Raw genomic sequence first — 18,823 nt, 5'->3', positions numbered from 1 at the left:
AACAAGTTGAAGCGGTCACACACACCCCTTCCCAGGAAAGGCCCTTCTTTGGGAAGGCCCCTATCATAGGAAGGGGTTAAGAATGTTCCTCTGTGGGCTCTTAGGCCAGTGTATCCTAGAGCCAACCGCCAAACTAGAGGTCTCTCTGATGCTGTTAGCACCCACCACACCGAGGCAGGGAGATGGAATGGGACCCCGCCACCGTGCGATGACACAAGCTATCCGTGAGTCCAGTGAACTAGGATCAAACTACTCTGTCTGTAGACGCTTTTTCATCATGATAAAGTGTCACAGGCCTGTCACCGCTATCCCAACTTCCGCTCGCGCCGAGACAAAGCATTACCAAGAAATCCGCCAGGGGGCAGTGGAGCGCTACTGAGGAGCTTCCGGTCTGACAGGTCAGAGGGTCCCCCACCCCGCCTGTGCCCTGAAGGATCCGATGAATGAAGCTGAAAATAGCTCTACAGCTTCGAACCCCATGGCTCCTAGCTCCAGGGTCTGCAGTCTCGCCTGAGTCCCGCGTTCGGTGGCGCCATCCCCCCTTCCAGCTTCCCCGCCGCTCCTTGGGTGCCTCGTGGGGACGCGGGCGACTATGTCTGTGGCTCCGCGCTCGCTGAGCCAAGAAGCGTGTCCTCGGATTTGAGAAAAAGAAACCCAACGAGGCGCTTTTAGTTCTCACCCCGCCATCCCAAGGTTCCTCTGAATGCGGGAAGGAACTCGCTACCTACAAGTTCCACCGAAGCCTACTCAGGTATCGCTTTCTTTCTACGAGGACGGGGGGCACTATCCCGGCGTGCTCTCGCCGACGCTGCGCGCTGGAGCCGCTCTGGCCGGCGCCCTGCGTCTCTATGGTGCGGGCCCGGGGGGGGGGGCGGAGGAGAGGGGCGTGGCTGCTGCTGGCGGTGCGGCTCGCTCCAGTCGTAAGAACCGAGGGTGGGTACGGCTGCGTTCCGCCCGGGGGTGGGGCGGGCGGAGACTGGACGCGGCCCGTGTCCTCCGGGGGCAGGCCGGAGGCTGGGACCACGGGAGTCTGAAGTCTGGAAGGTCCGCGTTGCGGGTGGGGATGGTGTCCTCCGGGAACCGGAGCAAGTGGGATGTGCGTGGCCTGTGGGCCGGCAGCGGCCTCTTCGCCGGGGGCTGCGCGTCGCCTCGAAACCGCCTTCCAGGTCCCCTAGATTCCCAGCCCCCTCCTAGGCTCCGCGGTGCCGGCGTTTCCCTGGCCCGGGGCCGGGGTCCGGGGTCGGCCGCAGGACCCATTGCTGTCCTCGACAGGTGTAAGAACCCCGTCGCGCCCCGGATCTGTAGAGGTCTCAGTGCTGTGCTGCGTTACTTGGGCCCTTCCCTCAAGACAGGAGCGCTTTCTGCCCCGCTTTTTAAAAGCTGACACTTTAAAGCTATCGCATCGTCTCGGAAACATGTTGCGATTCAGGACTGTATATGTTTTATTCGTGAGGGTCATAGGAACTAAACATTTTGTGTGCGGAGAGCTGATGGCTGTGAAAAGTTTCAGGGAAGGTGAGCAAGATTGGCGTCTCCTTTCCCTGCCAGTTGGCTGCGTTACACTTGGCGTCTTGGTATTAAGAAATTAAACAGAGGAAGTTTCACCACAACTGCAGTTCGGCAAACAGGACTTACTTGTAAAGCAGCGTAAAGGCAGGTTGTGGACTTCGGACTGCTTTTACCGCAGACTTTTCTGTCACTAGTGAGATTTGTGGGGAGGGGGCAATGCTGAAGCAGAAAATGACGTCTGCCTTGGGAATCTGTTAACTCTTATTTGTTTTGGCAGAAACAAGGTCTAAGAGCTTATTACCAACTAATTCGTGATAGCGTGTAATTAGAGACTAGGTAATTATGTGTTTGTAGAGTTAAGGAACGGAGGGATTGCTTCTGTGTACACTCTGAAGGCCAAATAATTGAAGGCAGTTGCTTTAATGGGGACAGGGTTTGACACGCTTTGCCTAGTGCAGAAACTAGCTCCTGCATGTGATTGAGAAAAATGTATCATGTGGGTGACTAAGTCAGGAAACTGCAGAGTACTAGCTTCAGTTTGTAGGCTGAGGGGTGCTTATGTGCTTACCCTTTATATTAGTATAATGAATTATTAAACACCTAGCACATTTTAGATGTTACTCATGGCACATTTAAAAGAAAATTATAATCATTGGTCTTAAGGAACTTCAACAAGAGTGAGTATGTAAAATACACATACAACTGAGGAGTTTAGGAGACTGAGGAGTCCATTTTATTTGTAGGAGGAGGAACAAGAAATAGAAAAGGAAGAAAACAGTTTAAGAAGAAAGATGAGTACAAGAAATGAATACACTTCAGTGTCCTGGTCAGACAATAAATAGTAGAGGAAGTTTACTTGTTAAATTTCTTTCTCTCTCTTTTTTAGTTTATTTATTTGAAAGGCAGAGTTAGAGAGAAGAGGCAGAAAGAAATCTTCCATCTGCTGGATCATGCCTCAATGGCCACAGAGCTGGGCCAGGCCGGAGCTAGGAGCCTGGAGCTTCTCCTGGGTCTCCCGTGTGGGCGTAAGGGCCCAAGCATTTGGGCCATCTTCACTGCATTCCCAGGGATGCTGGCATTGCAGGCCGAGGCTTAACCTGCTGTGCCACAGTGCCGCCACTAGATTTCTCTCTCTTACATTCAATATCTTACTACATATCTACACCAATAATTGGAGTGGCATAGATGCCAGCAATCTGTATCCTTAGAATCACTGTTAAAATAGTGCTGTTCTAAGTATCTACTGCTTCATAACAAATTACGCCAAAACTAAGAGGCTTAAAAATAAGTAGCTGTTATTTCATTTTTTCCTGTGGGTCAGGGCTTTGGAAAAGGCTTAGCTGGTCAGGGTCTTATGAAGTTGCAGTCCAGATGTTGGCAAGGGCTGTGAGCATCTCAGCCTGACTGGGACTAGAGGCTCTGCTTCCAAGTCCATTCCTGTGAGCAAGCTGTGTATGCTTTCCATTTATAAAATGCATTTGTATTACCCTGTTATTGTATTGATTCCTGTTCACTTGGTATGATACAGTGATCTGTAAATAATAAGCTTTTCTTTTTTAAGTCATTTTAAATCTGGATCACCATTTAAATATTGAAGTAATCTTTGCTTTTTCACTTTGATCATGACACTTTTTTAGCTATACAACCCTTTTAGAATCTGAATTTAACATAAAATGTAAGGATAGTAACATTTAAATATATAATTATCGAGGCCGGCGCCACGGCTCACTAGGCTAATCCTCCGCCTAGCGGCGCCGGCACACCGGGTTCTAGTCCCGGTCAGGGTGCCGGATTCTGTCCCGGTTGCCCCTCTTCCGGGCCAGCTCTCTGCTGTGGCCCGGGAGTGCAGTGGAGGATGGCCCAAGTGCTTGGGCCCTGCACCCCATGGGAGACCAGGAGAAGCACCTGACTCCTGCCATCGGATCAGTGCGGTGCGCCAGCCGTGGCAGCCATTGGGGGGTGAACCAACAGAAGGAAGACCTTTCTCTCTCTCTCTCTCTCACTGTCCACTCTGCCTGTCAAAAAAAAAATAAAAAATAAAAAATAAATATATATATAATTATCAAAATTGTTTCACGAGTGAAAGAAGATATATCAGTGGGCTTGTAGTGACATGAAATTTGCAGTTAAGTGGATACTGACCTTTTATTTCTGCCTCCTCCTGGCATGAGATTGAAAATATTCATGAATTTTTAATTAAATGCATGTCTAAGCATAGTCTGAGTAGCGGCAGAACTTTCGTATTAGACCTCTGTAGTGTGTACTCAGCCTTGTGTTCTGACACTCACCCACCTGACTGGCCTGTCTCCTTAGGGATGACTTACAAGCCATGGCTTACTGAAGGAGGGGAATATTGCTGCTCCAGCTCTCTGGCTTGGCCATTAATTTAAGCTTTCCATGCCATAAGTCCCATCCAGCTAACTGGATAATGGCATTTTTCTTTATTTCAAGGAATATTTATAAGCTATTAAAATGCATGCACTAAACTTTTGAACATATTAATTTCTTCTCCATTCATCTGTCCAATATTTACTTTCTAAAGTAGAGACAGTAATTTGTAACTATAAATCCTTTGACTATAAATCTGAGGTATAGAAAGTATTCATGACCATCAGGAGAGGTATTTTTTTTCATTTCGGTCATATCTTTTGGTTAAAAACATACCTAATAGTCATCATTTTTACATGCTGGAAAAATCTGTAAAAAATAATCCAATCTCAGTGCTTTATAAAGTAATCTTAATTGCTGCAAATGACCAAGAATTTGAAGGTGGTTGTTAATCATTACCAAATAGTTGTTCTGTGCAAAGTATTCTTTACATAAAGAACCTTGTATATGTTTATTTTATGTAAAGATACAGAAATTTTTTCTGGTAACCACAATTTGAGGAGAATGAACTTCTATTATTTTAACCCATTCAATTTGTGTGTATTGCATCAGCCACAGGCAAACAATACACCTGTGTTCACCTGAGTTCACTTTGATTTTGTCTGTAAAATTAGAGTAATAATAGTAGTTGCTTCTCAGAATTGTTCAAACAGTTAAGGAGTTAAGGCCGTGTTGTGGTAGGTTACAACAGCTGTAATGCCACATGCCACACGGGCACCAGTTCTGCTCCACTTCCCAATCCAGCTCCCTGCTAATAGTTCAGGAAAAGCAGCAGGAAATGGCCTGCTGGAGCTCCTGGCTTCTTGCTTTGGCTTGGCCCAGCCCCAGCTGTTGTGGCCATTCAGGGAGTAAACCAGCAGATGGAAAAATTCTCCCTCTCTATTTCTCTCTCTAACTCTGCATTTCAAATAAATAAATAAATAATTAATTAAGAAATAGAATTTGTGGGGGAGGATAGCAGGTAAAACCACCGCCTGCCATGCCAGCATCCCATATGCAGTCCCAGCTGCTCTACTTCTGATCCAGCTCTCTGCCATGGCCTGGGAAAGCAGTAGTAGATGGCCTAAGTGCTTGGGCCCTGCACCCACGTGGGAGACCAGGAAGAAGCTCCTGGCTCCTGGCTTCAGATCAGTGCAGCTCCAGCCATTGCTGCCATCTGGGGAGTGAACCAGAGGATGGAAGACCTGTCTCTCTCTCTCTCTCTCTCTCTCTCTGCCTCTACCTCCCTGTAACTCTGCCCTCAAATAAATTTAAAGAAGAAAGAAAGAAACAGAATTCAGAAGTTGATCCATATAATACATGTAGAATAATGCCTTGTATGTTGAAAGTAGAATAAAACTGATAGAGATCTTCACATAGCTATTTATACCCAAATTGATATCTACATCTGCAGCAACAGCTGTATTTATACCTGCTTGATACAGTTGCACCAACACCTGTAATTACACTATCTATCAATATTGCCTAGAATTTTCAAGTAATATTTATTCTATAACTAAGGCTCATGATATAATTTTTAAAAACTAAAAAAGCACAAATTTTTCATACAGACTTTTTATGTCAACTAATACATAACAATGAAAATTATTTTTTATTTTTATGTTTTTTAAAAGATTTACAGAATTATAGAGAGGTAGAAATATCTTTCTTCTGCTGGTTCACTCCCCAAATGGCTGCAGTCACCAGGGCTGAGCCAGGTTAGAAGCCAGGATCTTCATCTGGGTCTCTCATATGGGTGGCAGGGGACCAAGTACTTGGGCCATCTTCTCCTGCCTTCCCAGGCACATTAGTAGGGAGCTGAATGGGAAGTGGAGCATCTGGGATTTGAACCAGTGCTCATATTAGATGGCTTAAGCCACTGCACCACAATGCTGGCCCCAACAAATTATTTTATATTGTACTATTAGTTTGACCAAGCAGATTGTGCACACTTATTAATGCTAATCAATGTTATATATGTTAATGTTTTATTAATATATGTTAATAGTGTCATAAATATGTTCCTACTTTTTCATTACACTTTTAAGAGCATGACAATGTTAGAGTCTGAGTTGTGTACTTCTGGCTTTAACTTTTCCAAGTTGGTTTCATAGTCATAATATTAAAACATTTAGGCTGGCGCTGCGGCTCACTAGGCTAATCCTCCTCTTACAGCGCCAGCACACCGGGTTCTAGTCCTGGTTGGGGCACCGGATTCTGTCCCGGTTGCTCTTCTTCCAGTCCAGCTCTCTTCTGTGGCCTGGGAAGGCAGTGGAGGATGGCCCAAGTGCTTGGGCCCTGCACCTGCATGGGAGACCAGGAGAAGCACCTGGCTCCTGGCTTCAGATCAGCGTAGCGCGCCGGCCATAGTAGCCATTTGGGGAGTGTACCAACAGAAGGAAGACCTTTCTCTCTGTCTCTCTCTCACTGTCTAACTCTGCCTGTCAAAAAATAAAAATAATAAAAAAATTAATGTTTTTAGCAAAAGAAGGGAAAAAAATTTCATGATAATACTTGTAAGCCCATTACTGGGGCACAAACCAAATGACAGTCCTTCAGATTTTTTAATGTAAAATTAATATATTTTTAAATAAAAAATTTATATTTTACATATTTTATAGGTTACCTTTTAAAATTTAATTATCTGTTGAGCATCTTTCTGTGTCTAAGATAGAAATAAGTATTTTTTAATGACTGCATAATGTATGGAATCTATTTCACTAGCCGTGTATTTCAGACACAGACGTCTTCAAAAAGTTCATGCAAAATGCGTACTATGAAAAACTATGCATAGATTTCAATAATTTTTGTACCCAGATAAACTTCTAATTCTGTGTTTTCATGGACTTTTTGAAGTACCTTCATTTATTATTTTTAACTTTTCCTTATACATGCTGAACATCCATGTATAGCTCTTCATATTTAAATAATAACTTTCTTTTAGTCTATTCTTAGAATTAGAAATGCTTATAGGTTTTTAAAATTTTTTATTCATAGCTATGTTGTCTGCTAGGAAGGTGTGCCAATTTATACTGCCATGAAAAATCTATGGGAGTGTTCATTTGCCCACCACTACTGACAGAAACTATTAGAAATCTTTTGTTAATCTGACATTGAAATTATCCTGTTTTAATTTGAATTCAATTACTAATAAAGTTGAAATCTTTTCATAATTTTTTGACCATTTGTATTTCTTCTTTTTCCAAATTGTCTTTTCATATCCATCCATGTTATTATTAGTATGCCTTTTAAATTAATATTAAGAGACCTTAATAAGTTTATGGCTACTATCCTTTTTCTCTTATAAGTGTTCTAAAATTCTCTGTCAAAATGTTCTAAGTGTCTTCCATATATTTGTCCTTAGCTTTGCCATGCAGATGTTTTATATTTTTATGTGGTCCTGCCTATCAAATTTTTAAAAATAATTTAGGTAGCTGGGTTATATAGAAATCTGTTTGCAAATTCGTATAAATATCCCAATAGCTTTGATAACCAAGCTGATTACAAAAGTCATCTAATCATGGACATGCTCAAAGCAGCTAGTCAACCAAACTGATTCTTTCTTAATTTAACCAGAGAAATGGTCCATACTGCAAAACTCTATGTGGATGTGACATTTTAAATTTTTTAAGTTGTATAAGATTGCCTTATACTAGCCAGTGAATTTATCTAGAATCATGTGATGATGAACTTTCCCCAGTACTTAGCAATTATAGCCCTCTCTGACCTACTGAGTACCAGTGTGGACTGGTCACTTCCTGTTCAGTATAGTGTACCTGGGAGATTCCTCTTCTGAAGAAAGATCGAGCCTGCCTTGTCCTCTCCATGCTGAAAAGGCCATACACTTTTCCAATCTTCCTTGCGGCTAGAGAGTGAGATTGAACAGTCAGACACATACCCTCCCCCACAAGAAATTTTCTCTTGAAAGCAAGGAACCTTTTCTGGCAGCAGCAGAGAGTGCAGCACTGGCAGCAAAGTCAGTGGCCAAGGCTAGTGACAGGGGTTTGGGCTGAGGCACAGAGAAGCCTTCACCAGACCAGTTGTCTGATGTCACTTTGACTGAGGTTCTCGAAGGACAGCCTTGAAGCCTGCTTCTTGAAACCTGATAAGTCTGTGACTTCCCAATATCCTTTTCTTAAATGTGTTGTTTACACCACTGCCAGTGTTTTCTATTTCGTGCTCTTAAGAACCTTAACTGTGGTCCTCAAGGTTGTGTCTGAAGCTTACAAGAAAGTTTACCTACCACCTGGAGCACCTGGCTCATGAGGTTGGCTGGAAGTAACAGGTAGTAATAGCCACCCTAAGGAAAAAGAGGAAGGATCCATTACTGAAAGAAAAAACAACTCATGAGGCTACGGAAACAGGAGAAGAAAACTAACAAATTTACAGAGGTTCTCAAAACTCATAGAGTCCTTGTCAAGTCCAATAAAGACTCTATTCCTCATAATAATAATAAAAAGAACTATAACTGATAATAGGACCTGGGTTAAATAACATATCATTTTTATACCAATTTGGGATTATGTACACATGCCTCCCTCCCCCAAGTATACATATACTAGGTCTGGTTCTAGATTATGTATTCATCTTTCAGTATTCCTATTTCTCTGCTTTTTTCAAAAGCTTATTAGCATTTACTCTTTCAAATGAAATTTAGGATAATTTTGTGAAATTCCAGTAAGAAAACACCTTTATGATTTAGATGAAAATTGTATTAAATTTATAAATTAATTTGAAGATATTAACACCATCAATTTTTCTATACAATAAAACAGAACAACCATCAAAGAAGCAAAACTATTTTGCAGGTCAAAGAATGAGGGACTTGTTACAGGAGCTAGGTTGCATGGGATTGTGGGAGTGGGCAGAGCAACCTGTTGCCTCTGAGTCCACTGTTGAGCCTGAAGTTGCTACAGATCAGTTAGACTGGCAGGCAGGCAAAATGAAACCTTTGGAAACAAAATGGAACCTGTATTGGCCTCTCACCAAGTCCAGTTTTGATGCCATAGGAGATGTTAATGTGCTTGAGCCAGGAGCTGCACACGCAGGCCGAGGGAGAAGCTGAAAGATCTGATGGGAGCTGGAGGTCCAGCTGCTCTCCGGTGCCCACAGGTAAGCCAACAAATCAGCAACACATGCAAGCGCCACAGTGTGCCCTCCATCACCCTTCAGAGTGAAAAACGGGGCTCCTGCTTCATTTCTGCCTTCGAAATCTCCTGCAAAGTGTCTCCTGCAGCCAACATTACCCAGAACTGTACAAGGAAGGGAGTTCTGGGAAGTATAAATCCAATTTAACTAAGTAAAGACAGAACATAGCCTCCAGAGCTCTACTCAGTTATCTTTTTTGTCCCAATAAAATTATGAGTTTTATTCATATAAATTTCCCATTTAGTTTATTCTGTAGTATTTTGAGTTATTGCTATTGTGAATGTTCATTTTTCCATATATTTTTACTCATGATTATTACTGGCATATTGAAAAATTATTAGTAGTATTTATCTTGAATTATTCATACTTTACATCTAAATTCCTACAGGTATTTATGTATTTATTTGAGAGATGAATATAAAGAGATAGAAAGAGAGCTCTCATCCACTGGCTCTCTTACCCAAATGCCCACAATGGCCAGGGCTGCCCATGTTGAAGTCAGGAGCTGGGAGCCCAATCCATGGCTCAGTGGTATTCCATGTGTATCACATTTTCTTTACTCAGCAGGTAATGGACACTTAGGCTATTTTTAATCTCTTGACTACTGTGAATAGTGCTGAAATAAACATGGAAACATAGATGTTTCATTGACAGATTGATTTCATTCCTTTCAAATATATACCCAGTTACAGAATTTCTGCATCATATGGTAGTTCTTTTTAGTTTTTTTGAGCAACTTCCATATTGTTGGCCACAATCACTACACTGATTTACATTCCCACCAAGAGTGTTCAAAGGTTCCCTTTTTCTCTACATATGTGTTTTTGCTGTCTATTTATTATAATTAGTGAAACAATGTGTTGGTAATTATTATTGACTAAAGTCCATAGTTTATAGTAAGATTTATCCTTTGAGTTTTAACTACGTACATTTTGGGGGTAAAGAAGTTGAATTTTTCATTTAGTATACTTATTTTGAGATCCATCATGTTTTTATGTGTATCACTTGTTTCTTTATATTCCACATTTTGTTTACCATTCATATGTTGATAGATATTTCTCCAGTTTGGAACTAATACAGATAAACTTGCTATAAATGTTCACTTGTTTGGGGCAAGCATTGTGGTATAATGGGTTAAGCTGCAGCCTGCAATGCCAGCATCCCACATGGAGTCCCAGCTTCTCTGTTTCTGATCCAGCTCCCTGCTAATGTGCCTGGGAAAGCAGTGGAAGATGGCCCAAGTGCTTGGGTCCCTGTGACCCACTTGCAAAACCAGAAGAAACTTCTGGCTTCATCCTGGTCCAATCCTGGCTGTTGCGGGTATCTGAAGAGTGGACCGGCAAATGGAAGATCTCTCTATCTCTCCCTCCCTCCCTCCCTCTCTCTCTCTCTGTAACTCTGCCTTTCAAATAAATAAATCTTCTTAAAAATATTTCGTTGTCAGTATTTATGTACATGTACACTTTCATTTCTCTTCAGAAAATGCCTAGGAGTGGAATAACTGGGCATAGGGTAAGAGAATGGTTAACTTTTTGAGAAGCTGGAAAACTTTCTCCAAAGTGGTTGTACCATTTTTCATTCCCACAATCACTGTATTGAGAGTTCCAGTTCTCCACATTCTTATCAATGCTTGGGATTACCTTAAAAAAAAAAAAAAAAAGATTTGCTTGTTTATTTGAAAGGCAGAGTTACAGAGAAGCAGAGGCAGAAAGAAAGGTCTTCCATCTGCTGGTTCACTCTCACTCCCCAAATGACTGCTGTAAAGCTGCCACAAAGCACACCTTTTTTTTTTTTTTTAGATTTACTTTTATTTATTTAAAAGTCAGAGTTACAGAGAGATAGAGATCTTCCATGCACTGGTTCACTCCCCAAATGGCCATAATGACCAAGGCTGGGCCAGGTCCAGTAGCCACAACAACCAGGGCTGGGCCAGGCTGGAGCTAGGAGCTTCATCCAGGTCTCCCACATGGCTGCTTTCTCAGGCACGTGAGCAGGGAGCCAGATCAGAAGTGGAGCAGCCAAGACTTGAAGCAGCACCCATATGGGATGCTGGCATTGCAAGTAGTGGCTTATCCCATCAGGCCACAATGCCAACCCTGGAAATACCTGTTTTTAATTTTAGACATTCTAATCTGTGCTTTTGGTATCACATTGTGGTTTCAATTTACATTTCCCTAATAATGATGTTGAGCATATTTTGTATAGTTACTGGCTCTCTATGTGTATGTCACCTTTGGTAAAATACTTTTTCAGATATTTTGCCCATTTTTGTACTGTTTGTTTTTCCATTACTGTGTTTTGAGAGTTCTTTACATATTTTGGATGCAAGTCCTTTATCAGATATGAAATTTGAAAATATTTTTCCCAAGTTGTAGCTGGTTTTTTCATTCTATCTCTCTCTTTTTTTAAAAGATTTATTTATTTATTTTAAAAGATTTATTTATTTAAAAGATATATTTATTTATTTAAAAGATTTATTTATCTTTTTTAAAAAGATTTATTTATTTATCTTTTTTTAAAAGATTTATTTATCAGAGTTACAGAGAGGCGGTGTGGGGGGGGGGTGTCTTCCATTCACTGGTTTACTCCCCAGTTGGCCGCAACGGCCGGAGCTGCGCTGATCTGAAGCCAGGAGCCAGGAGCTTCTTTCAGGTCTCCCCCGCAGGTGCAGGAGCCCAAGCGCTTGGGCCATCTTCTACTGCTTTCCCAGGCCATAGCAGAGAGCTGGATCGGAAGTGGAGGAGCCCACACTTGAACAGGTGCCCATATGGGATGCTGGCACTACAGGCAACGGCTTTACCCACTACACCACAGCACTGGCCCCCTTTCATTCTCTTAACATTGTCTTTCAAACAGCAGACATTCTTAAATTTGAAGTTCAATGTATCAAATTTTAGGTTTTTTGTTAACCAACTTTTTCCCATCCCTTCTTCCCAGCTGCTCTCCAGCCTCTAGTAGCACCATTCTACTCTTAACTTCTACAAAAGATTATTTATTTATTTTTTGATAGGCAGAGTTAGACAGAGAGAGACAGAGAGAAAGGTCTTCCTTCTGTTGGTTCACCCCCCAAATGCCCGCTACAGCCGGCGCACTGCATAGATCCGAAGCCAGGACCAGGTGCTTCCTCCTGGTCTCCCATGCGGGTGCAGGGCCCAAGCACTTGGGCCATCCTCCACTGCCTTCCCAGGCCACAGCAGGAGCTGGACTAGAAGAGGAGCAACCGGGACAGACCCCAGTGCCCCAGCCGGGACTAGAACCCGGTGTGCCGGCACCACAGGTGGAGGATTAGCCTAGTGAGCTGGAGCGCCAGCCTCGAAATATTATTTTTAGATTCCATTATTAGATTTAATGATAAAAAATCTGTTTTCTTCTAGTAATTTTATAGTTTTATATTTTAGCAGTGTGATTTGAGTTAGTTACTGTATAAAGAGTAAGGTATAGATTGAAGTTCATTATATTTGCATATGAATATCCAGTTTTAGAACTATTTGCAGAAAAGAAATTTGTTATTGACTTATCAAAAATAAACTGACTCTAAACATACGGTTCTTTTTATGATCCTACGTTCTACTTTATCTATTTCATCATCTTTATAGCAACCCCACTATCTTGATTATTGTAGCTTTATAATAAGACTTAAAATCAGATAGCATATGTCCTTCAGCTTAGTTCCTGTTTTTCAATGTTTGTTTCCTATTCTAGGCCCTTTATATTTTCAATTTTCAAATATATGGAATGACCTATGTACAGTTTTATTGCAGGATGGAAGTTCAATCATACTCAAAAAATCATTTTGTTGTTTTCTTGTCTCAGAATTAAAACAAAACAATAGGAAACAAAAACTCAGTTATCGTACAATGTTAACTGTAATTGAATAAATGACTTCCACTTTCTGTGCCAAGTTAGAACTCAACACTGAATTACGATAGCCTTTTTATCTTTATTTCACTTACGGTTTTTGGTTAGAGGCAACAGAAATGAGGAGCCTTGGGAAATGCTGGAGTAGCTCAGAGAAGAAAAGGATAATCTGAGGAAGCTGGGCAGCTCTGAGAGCCTTAGAGACTGACCCTCAGGACTGATGTCCTCAAGATTCTCTCAGCTTTTTCTCTCGTCTCTGAGATTTTGTTTTCCTGGACTGTGTCATATATTGGAGAACAGCTTCTGAGAAGAAAAGGAACTTTCCCCACCAGCTTCACTTGGGGGAATTCTCGAAAGGAGTCTGATTGGCTGGGTGACCCTCATCACTAGATTAATGGTGTTACTAAGGGGAGGTCAGCTCTGGATAAGCAGTTTTCCCAAAGGAAGGAAACATTTGTCAGAAGGAGTATAGAAAACAGTTGTTGGTTGCACTTACCTTCCCTGTGATCCACATTGCCGAGAGAGCTGTCTGATGACCTCAAAGCAAGAGATTACAATTAGTAGACCTTCTCAAATACCCCTTGGTATATACTGCATTGTTTTTCTACAAAGTTAATTGAGCCTGTGGCTTTATAATATAACATGTAAAAGATGCCAGTTTCTAATTTGATTTTATATTTGTAAAATTACTGATGATGTTACTTTGTTTAAATGTGATATGGCAATCCATAAGCTTCATGAATATTTTCCTCTTCTTGCTATTTTAGGGTGCCAGGAATGAAACGACTGTATGACCCTATGTTTCCCATGGCTCTTCCCATATACTGACCTGTTGTTTATAATGGCATCCGAGACTGAGAAGACTCATGCGTTACTGCAGTCCTGTAGCACGGAATCTCTTATTTCCAGCCTTGGTCTGGGGATATTTTGCCTAGTAGCTGACAGAATTCTTCAGTTTCCCATAATTCAGCAAAATGACTGGATTCGTGCTCTCTCAGATAACGCAGCACACTGTGTGATTGGCATGTGGTCTTGGGCAATAGTCATTGGAATCAAGAAGAAGACTGACTGTGGAGAAATCATTTTAGCTGGATTTCTAGCTTCTGTTATTGATGTGGACCATTTTTTCCTCGCTAGATCCCTGTCTTTAAAGGTAAGAAACGTGTGTCTGGCCTCCCCTTTAATTCCTTTAGCACCATTATACTGATCTTCCCAGCATCATTTAGAACTAGGGAGAATTAGTCTTATTTAAAACTAAGAAAGCCCGGGACCAGCGCCGTGGTGTAGTGGGTAAAGCTGCTGCCTGCAGTGCCAACATCCCTTATGGACACCAGTTCACGCCCTTGCTGCTCCACTTCCGATCCAGCTCTCTGCTATGGCCTGGGAAAGCCCTAGTCCCTATACTCTTCTTCCTCTGGGGAGACCCAGAGGAAGCTCCAGTCTCCTGGCTTCAGATAGGCCCAGCTCCGGCCATTGCAGCCATGTGGGGAGGGAACCAGTGGACGGCGGACCAATCTCTCTCTCTCTCTGCCTCTGCCTCTGCCTTTGCCTCTCTGTAACTCTGACTTTCAAACAAATAAATATTAAAAAAAAAAACACCATTCATTCAATTGTTTAAAAACATTTTAAATATTTATTTTAGTTACTTGAAAGGCAGGCAGACAGACAGACATGGAGAAACAGAGAACTAGATCTTCCAAATGCCGTTTAACTTTACAAATGGCCTCAAAGGCTATTATTATAGCCTGGGCTTCCCACCATATCCGAGATGGAATTTGTCATGGCTTATGGATGGTCAGGCTGAAGCCAGAGCCAGGAACTCTATCCAGGTTTCCCACATGGGTGCAGGAGCCTAAATACTTGGGCCATCTTCCATTGTTTTCCCAGGAAGCTGGATTGGAAGCAGAGCACCTGGAACTTGAACCAGCACCCATATGGGCTGCTGTTGTTAGAGGCAGCATTGTAACCTGCTCTGCCATAGCACTGGCCCCTCATTCAACTTTTTTGAACAATTAGTACTTCCCTAAAAATGCACACAATCATGTTGCTGATCAAATTAATTTGCTAGCACACAGTGCTATGGATGCTCATAAAGCAAAGACCCACTAATTGCACCTAAGTAGTTCAGTGCTAACGTATAGAGGATGTCTTTACTCAAGTCTTTAAGGAAGTAATAGCAAATATTTTAAATGAAGTGGGGGGTGGGGGTGCATGTAATTCTCAGCTGTTTTTGTATCAGTGTTCTTTCTTCAGGACACTTACATTTGCCCCATTATTCTTTATGTTTTGAAGTTGGCATACAGCTCCTAGTTGCTCCATGAAATTGCATACCTTTAAGATGACTCTCAGTCCTGAGCATTGGCTTGAATGGACTGATTCCCTGAGTCCCTCCTGGAGCCACAGGCATGCATTTCAGTGGATTGGCTAGAGCAGCCCCTGGTGAAGATATTGAGAAACTTCATGGTGACATTTAACTATTCAGCAACCTGCCTCACAAATGAATAAAGTCAAAATGGTAGCTCAGATGATATTTTTTTAATTAATTTTTTGAAAGGCAGAGAGGAGAAGAGATATCTGCCTTCTGTGGCTCACTCCCAAATGCCCACAACAGCTAGGACTGGGCCAGGCAGAAACCAAGAGCCAAACACTCAATCAAGGTCTCCCACATGGGTGGCAGGGACCCAACCACTTGAGCCATCACCTGTTGCTTCCCAGGCTGTGTATTAGCAAGAAGCCGGAATCTGAGTTAGAACTGGGACTTGATCCCAGACGCTCTGGCATGGAATGCAGGTGTCTTGTCCACTGTGCCAAGCAACCAATCCCAGATAATATTTTCTGAATGTCTAATTTTCCTACCTTTTGTGTATTGATGATCTATAAACATTTCAGGAAAGAAATATAAACTCATAGAGCAACAACTTTTCTCTGTTACATTCACCACTGGGCTGGAAGACTGGCCAGCTCACCTACTAGTTGTTCAGTAAATATTTGTTGAACAAATGAGAAATTACCATTTCTTTCCATTACATGTCAAGTACCAAGTACTTCTCAGAACTTGTTTTGCTTACTTAGAAACACAATAGATAAGGAAACAGTCATTGCTGATGTCTAAGCAAATAAGGGGAAACTTTAAAAAAATTAATCACTCTATCAAAGACCTTGATTTCATCTTTAATGCAAAAGATATCCTTCTCACACTTTCATCTTCTTTACTTTATACATAATTTTGGGAAATATATTGTGAGGTGGCAAAGAAAATGTTTGCCCTGCATTTCTAATCTATTCTGGAAACTATTTTACAGTGTTAAGAAGCATCTATAAAATTTTGTTTTGCCAATAAGGAAATGACAGCAGCTGCTACTTCTCCCCTCAGGTGGCTTTGACTCTTCCACGAAGACCTTTCCTTCACTGTTCCACTGTGATACCCATCGTGGTTCTGACCCTGAAGCTTATTATGCACCTCTTCAAGCTCAAAGACTCCTGGTGCTTTCTCCCATGGATGTTATTTATATCCTGGGCCTCCCACCATATCCGAGATGGAATTCGTCATGGCTTATGGATATGCCCATTTGGAAAAACTTCTCCTTTGCCATTCTGGCTTTATGTAATAACCACAGCATCTTTACCTCATCTCTGCTCATTCATTATGTGTTTAACAGGGACCAGACAAGTGATGTCTTCAAAACATGGAATTCGGATTGATGTCTGAGGTAATCAGATGATTCAGGTGATGAAAATAAATGGTAGCCATACTAAAGTGGCTATCTAAAATCACAGTTAGGTACTTCTATTATTTAATTATAATTCTTGAATCCTATTGCTCAGAAGGCATGTATAATTTTTTAAAAATCATATTTTTTATAATTCTATTTCTCTCATACTTGACACTTTAGTACAGTAATAGAGTTCTATTTATTCCATGATATGTTTTCTTTTTCTTTTTTTCTTTCTTTTTTTTTTTTTTTGACAGGCAGAGTGGACAGTAAGAGAGAGAGATACAGAGAAAGGTCTTCCTTTGCCGTTGGTTCATCCTCCAATGGCCGCCGCAGCCGGCGCGCTGCGGCTGGCGCACTGCGCTGATCCGATGGCAGGAGCCAGGTACTTATCCTGGTCTCCCATGGGGTGCAGGGCCCAAGATTTTGGGCCATCCTCCACTGCACTCCCGGGCCATAGCAGAGAGCTGGCCTGGAAGAGGGGCAACCAGGACAGAATCCGGAACCCCGACTGGGACTAGAACCCGGTGTGCCAGCGCCTCAAGGCAAAGGATTAGCCTAGTGAGCCACGGCGCCGGCTCCATGATATGTTTTCATCATTTTTTCTGTTTCTGGCTTTACTTATGCTTTTGTTAGATGAACATCAAGTTTATTGGCTAAGAATATACCTCTAAGTCCATTTCCTGATGAAAATAGCTCAAATTTTAGGGTAACTATTTGTGGAAACAGCATTATATTTGAATCTACATTTTCCTGAGATATTTAAACAATGAACTGGCCAAAATGAGGTTATGAATAAGACATGTAGTGCATGCTGACATGTGTTTATTTCATAAATGTTGATCCTAACTAATTTGCAAAGTACTCTATGGGTTATGATTACTAGCAAAATTTGCTTCAGAACTCTTTTAGGATATCATCCTTGCAATATTCGTAAAAGACAGTAACATTAAGTCTTGATTATTATTCTAGAAGCCGTTTTAGAAAAGAATCATTATAATATGTTGAGTATAGTGAGTATAGTAACATTTTACTAAAATAGTATTTTTTATTATCTTTGCCCAAGAATCTCATGTTAGTATTTTAGCTGTTTGGGAAAAATAAAAATACATTTCACAAAATATTTGTTAACAAATAGCATTAGCAAAATATGTTACTTGGACCATAACCACAGAATTTGAATTCACACCAAAAAAAAATCGGCAGTAATGTCATTTCAGATGTAAACTCCAGAATGTGTTATTCCATCTGTCTTAGTTGCTGTCAATTTGTTTACATATTATTAAAAAATACTGTACAGGTTAAGCCATTTTTTAAAAATCTGTCTCATACTTCAAGAGAAAACTTTTTTTTTTTTTCAAAATAAAGTAGTTTTAGGAAATTTGCTTTTTTCCTTTGGTCTTTCAGGGTGATCTTCTGTTAACATGGTTAACCTTTATCAAAAAAAGGAAGATTTAGTTGCTGTAAATTTTACATTTGTACACGTTTATTATTTTGATGTTAAAATCAGTACCCCAAAGGTACCTGCTTTTCTTTGTGGCATATAAGTACCATCTGCTAGCTTTGTGGTTTATGATGCTATTGATTGTGTGCCTTATTCTCTGAGAAATGGTGGGTGATTCATAAAGCAATGCCTTATCCAAAGCAGGGTTTTCTTATAGACTAAGTTAAACAGAGCTTTGTAAATTGTTATGAAGGTTATAGCTCTTTAGGGAAGAAACTTGTTTTTTTTCATAATGTTAACATATTTATTCCATTATGTTGCTATGTTTTACAGTCTATTAGATTTTACAATCTGTTGTTTGTTGTCTTCAAGAATAATCATTATGTGAATTTGCTTTATTGATATAATAGCACATATAACAGTAGTAAATCTGATTAAATTGGAGATTTTTTTAAAAAAGCATCTGATTGAAGAAATACGTGGAAATAAAGTCTGTATCTTGTGTATCTTTGAGTAAATTACAAAACCCACTTCTTGTTCCTTCTCCATTTAAAAGAAATATTAAAACATAGGGCCTCATTTTAGAATGCCACACTGGCATTTCTGGAGTTGTCCTAACTTTATCCTTTATTAGAACAGGAATTCACTGTGACCATGACTCCTTGTTTAAACAATAATTACAGATTTTGTATATGGGTTTATCTCAGTTCCTACCTTTAGACCATCCTCTGTGATCCCTGAAAGTCATGACTAATCTCTAGAAAACCAGCAGCCGAGTGTCCAT

General features: G+C 41.0%; 1 protein-coding gene across 6 annotated transcripts; it reads left to right on the top strand.

The window, feature by feature from the left end:
- The first annotated feature begins 377 nt into the window (after positions 1-377).
- TMEM267 (transmembrane protein 267) lies at positions 378-18,565 on the top strand. Of its 6 annotated transcripts, none has more exons than XM_008262169.5 (4): positions 378-751; positions 8,886-8,988; positions 13,650-14,035; positions 16,256-18,565. In XM_008262169.5, the coding sequence occupies exons 3-4, from the start codon at positions 13,673-13,675 to the stop codon at positions 16,589-16,591; spliced, it is 699 nt and encodes a 232-aa protein (XP_008260391.3). In that variant the 5' UTR covers positions 378-751; positions 8,886-8,988; positions 13,650-13,672; the 3' UTR covers positions 16,592-18,565. The 6 variants fall into 6 exon arrangements, 4 of the variants coding, with proteins under 4 accessions (XP_008260391.3, XP_008260390.3, XP_017200198.3 ...); XM_017344709.4 differs by lacking the exon at positions 378-751 and adding an exon at positions 865-933; XR_016220172.1 differs by lacking the exons at positions 13,650-14,035; positions 16,256-18,565 and adding an exon at positions 10,223-10,456.
- The last annotated feature ends 258 nt before the right edge of the window (positions 18,566-18,823 follow it).

Source organism: Oryctolagus cuniculus, chromosome 14 (assembly GCF_051225735.1).
Source record: "Oryctolagus cuniculus isolate XC-2025 breed Fujian yellow rabbit chromosome 14, ASM5122573v1, whole genome shotgun sequence".
NCBI classification, from domain to species: domain Eukaryota; kingdom Metazoa; phylum Chordata; class Mammalia; order Lagomorpha; family Leporidae; genus Oryctolagus; species Oryctolagus cuniculus.
Note: the sequence above shows the minus strand (reverse complement) of the source record. Positions and strands in the feature narration are given on the sequence as shown.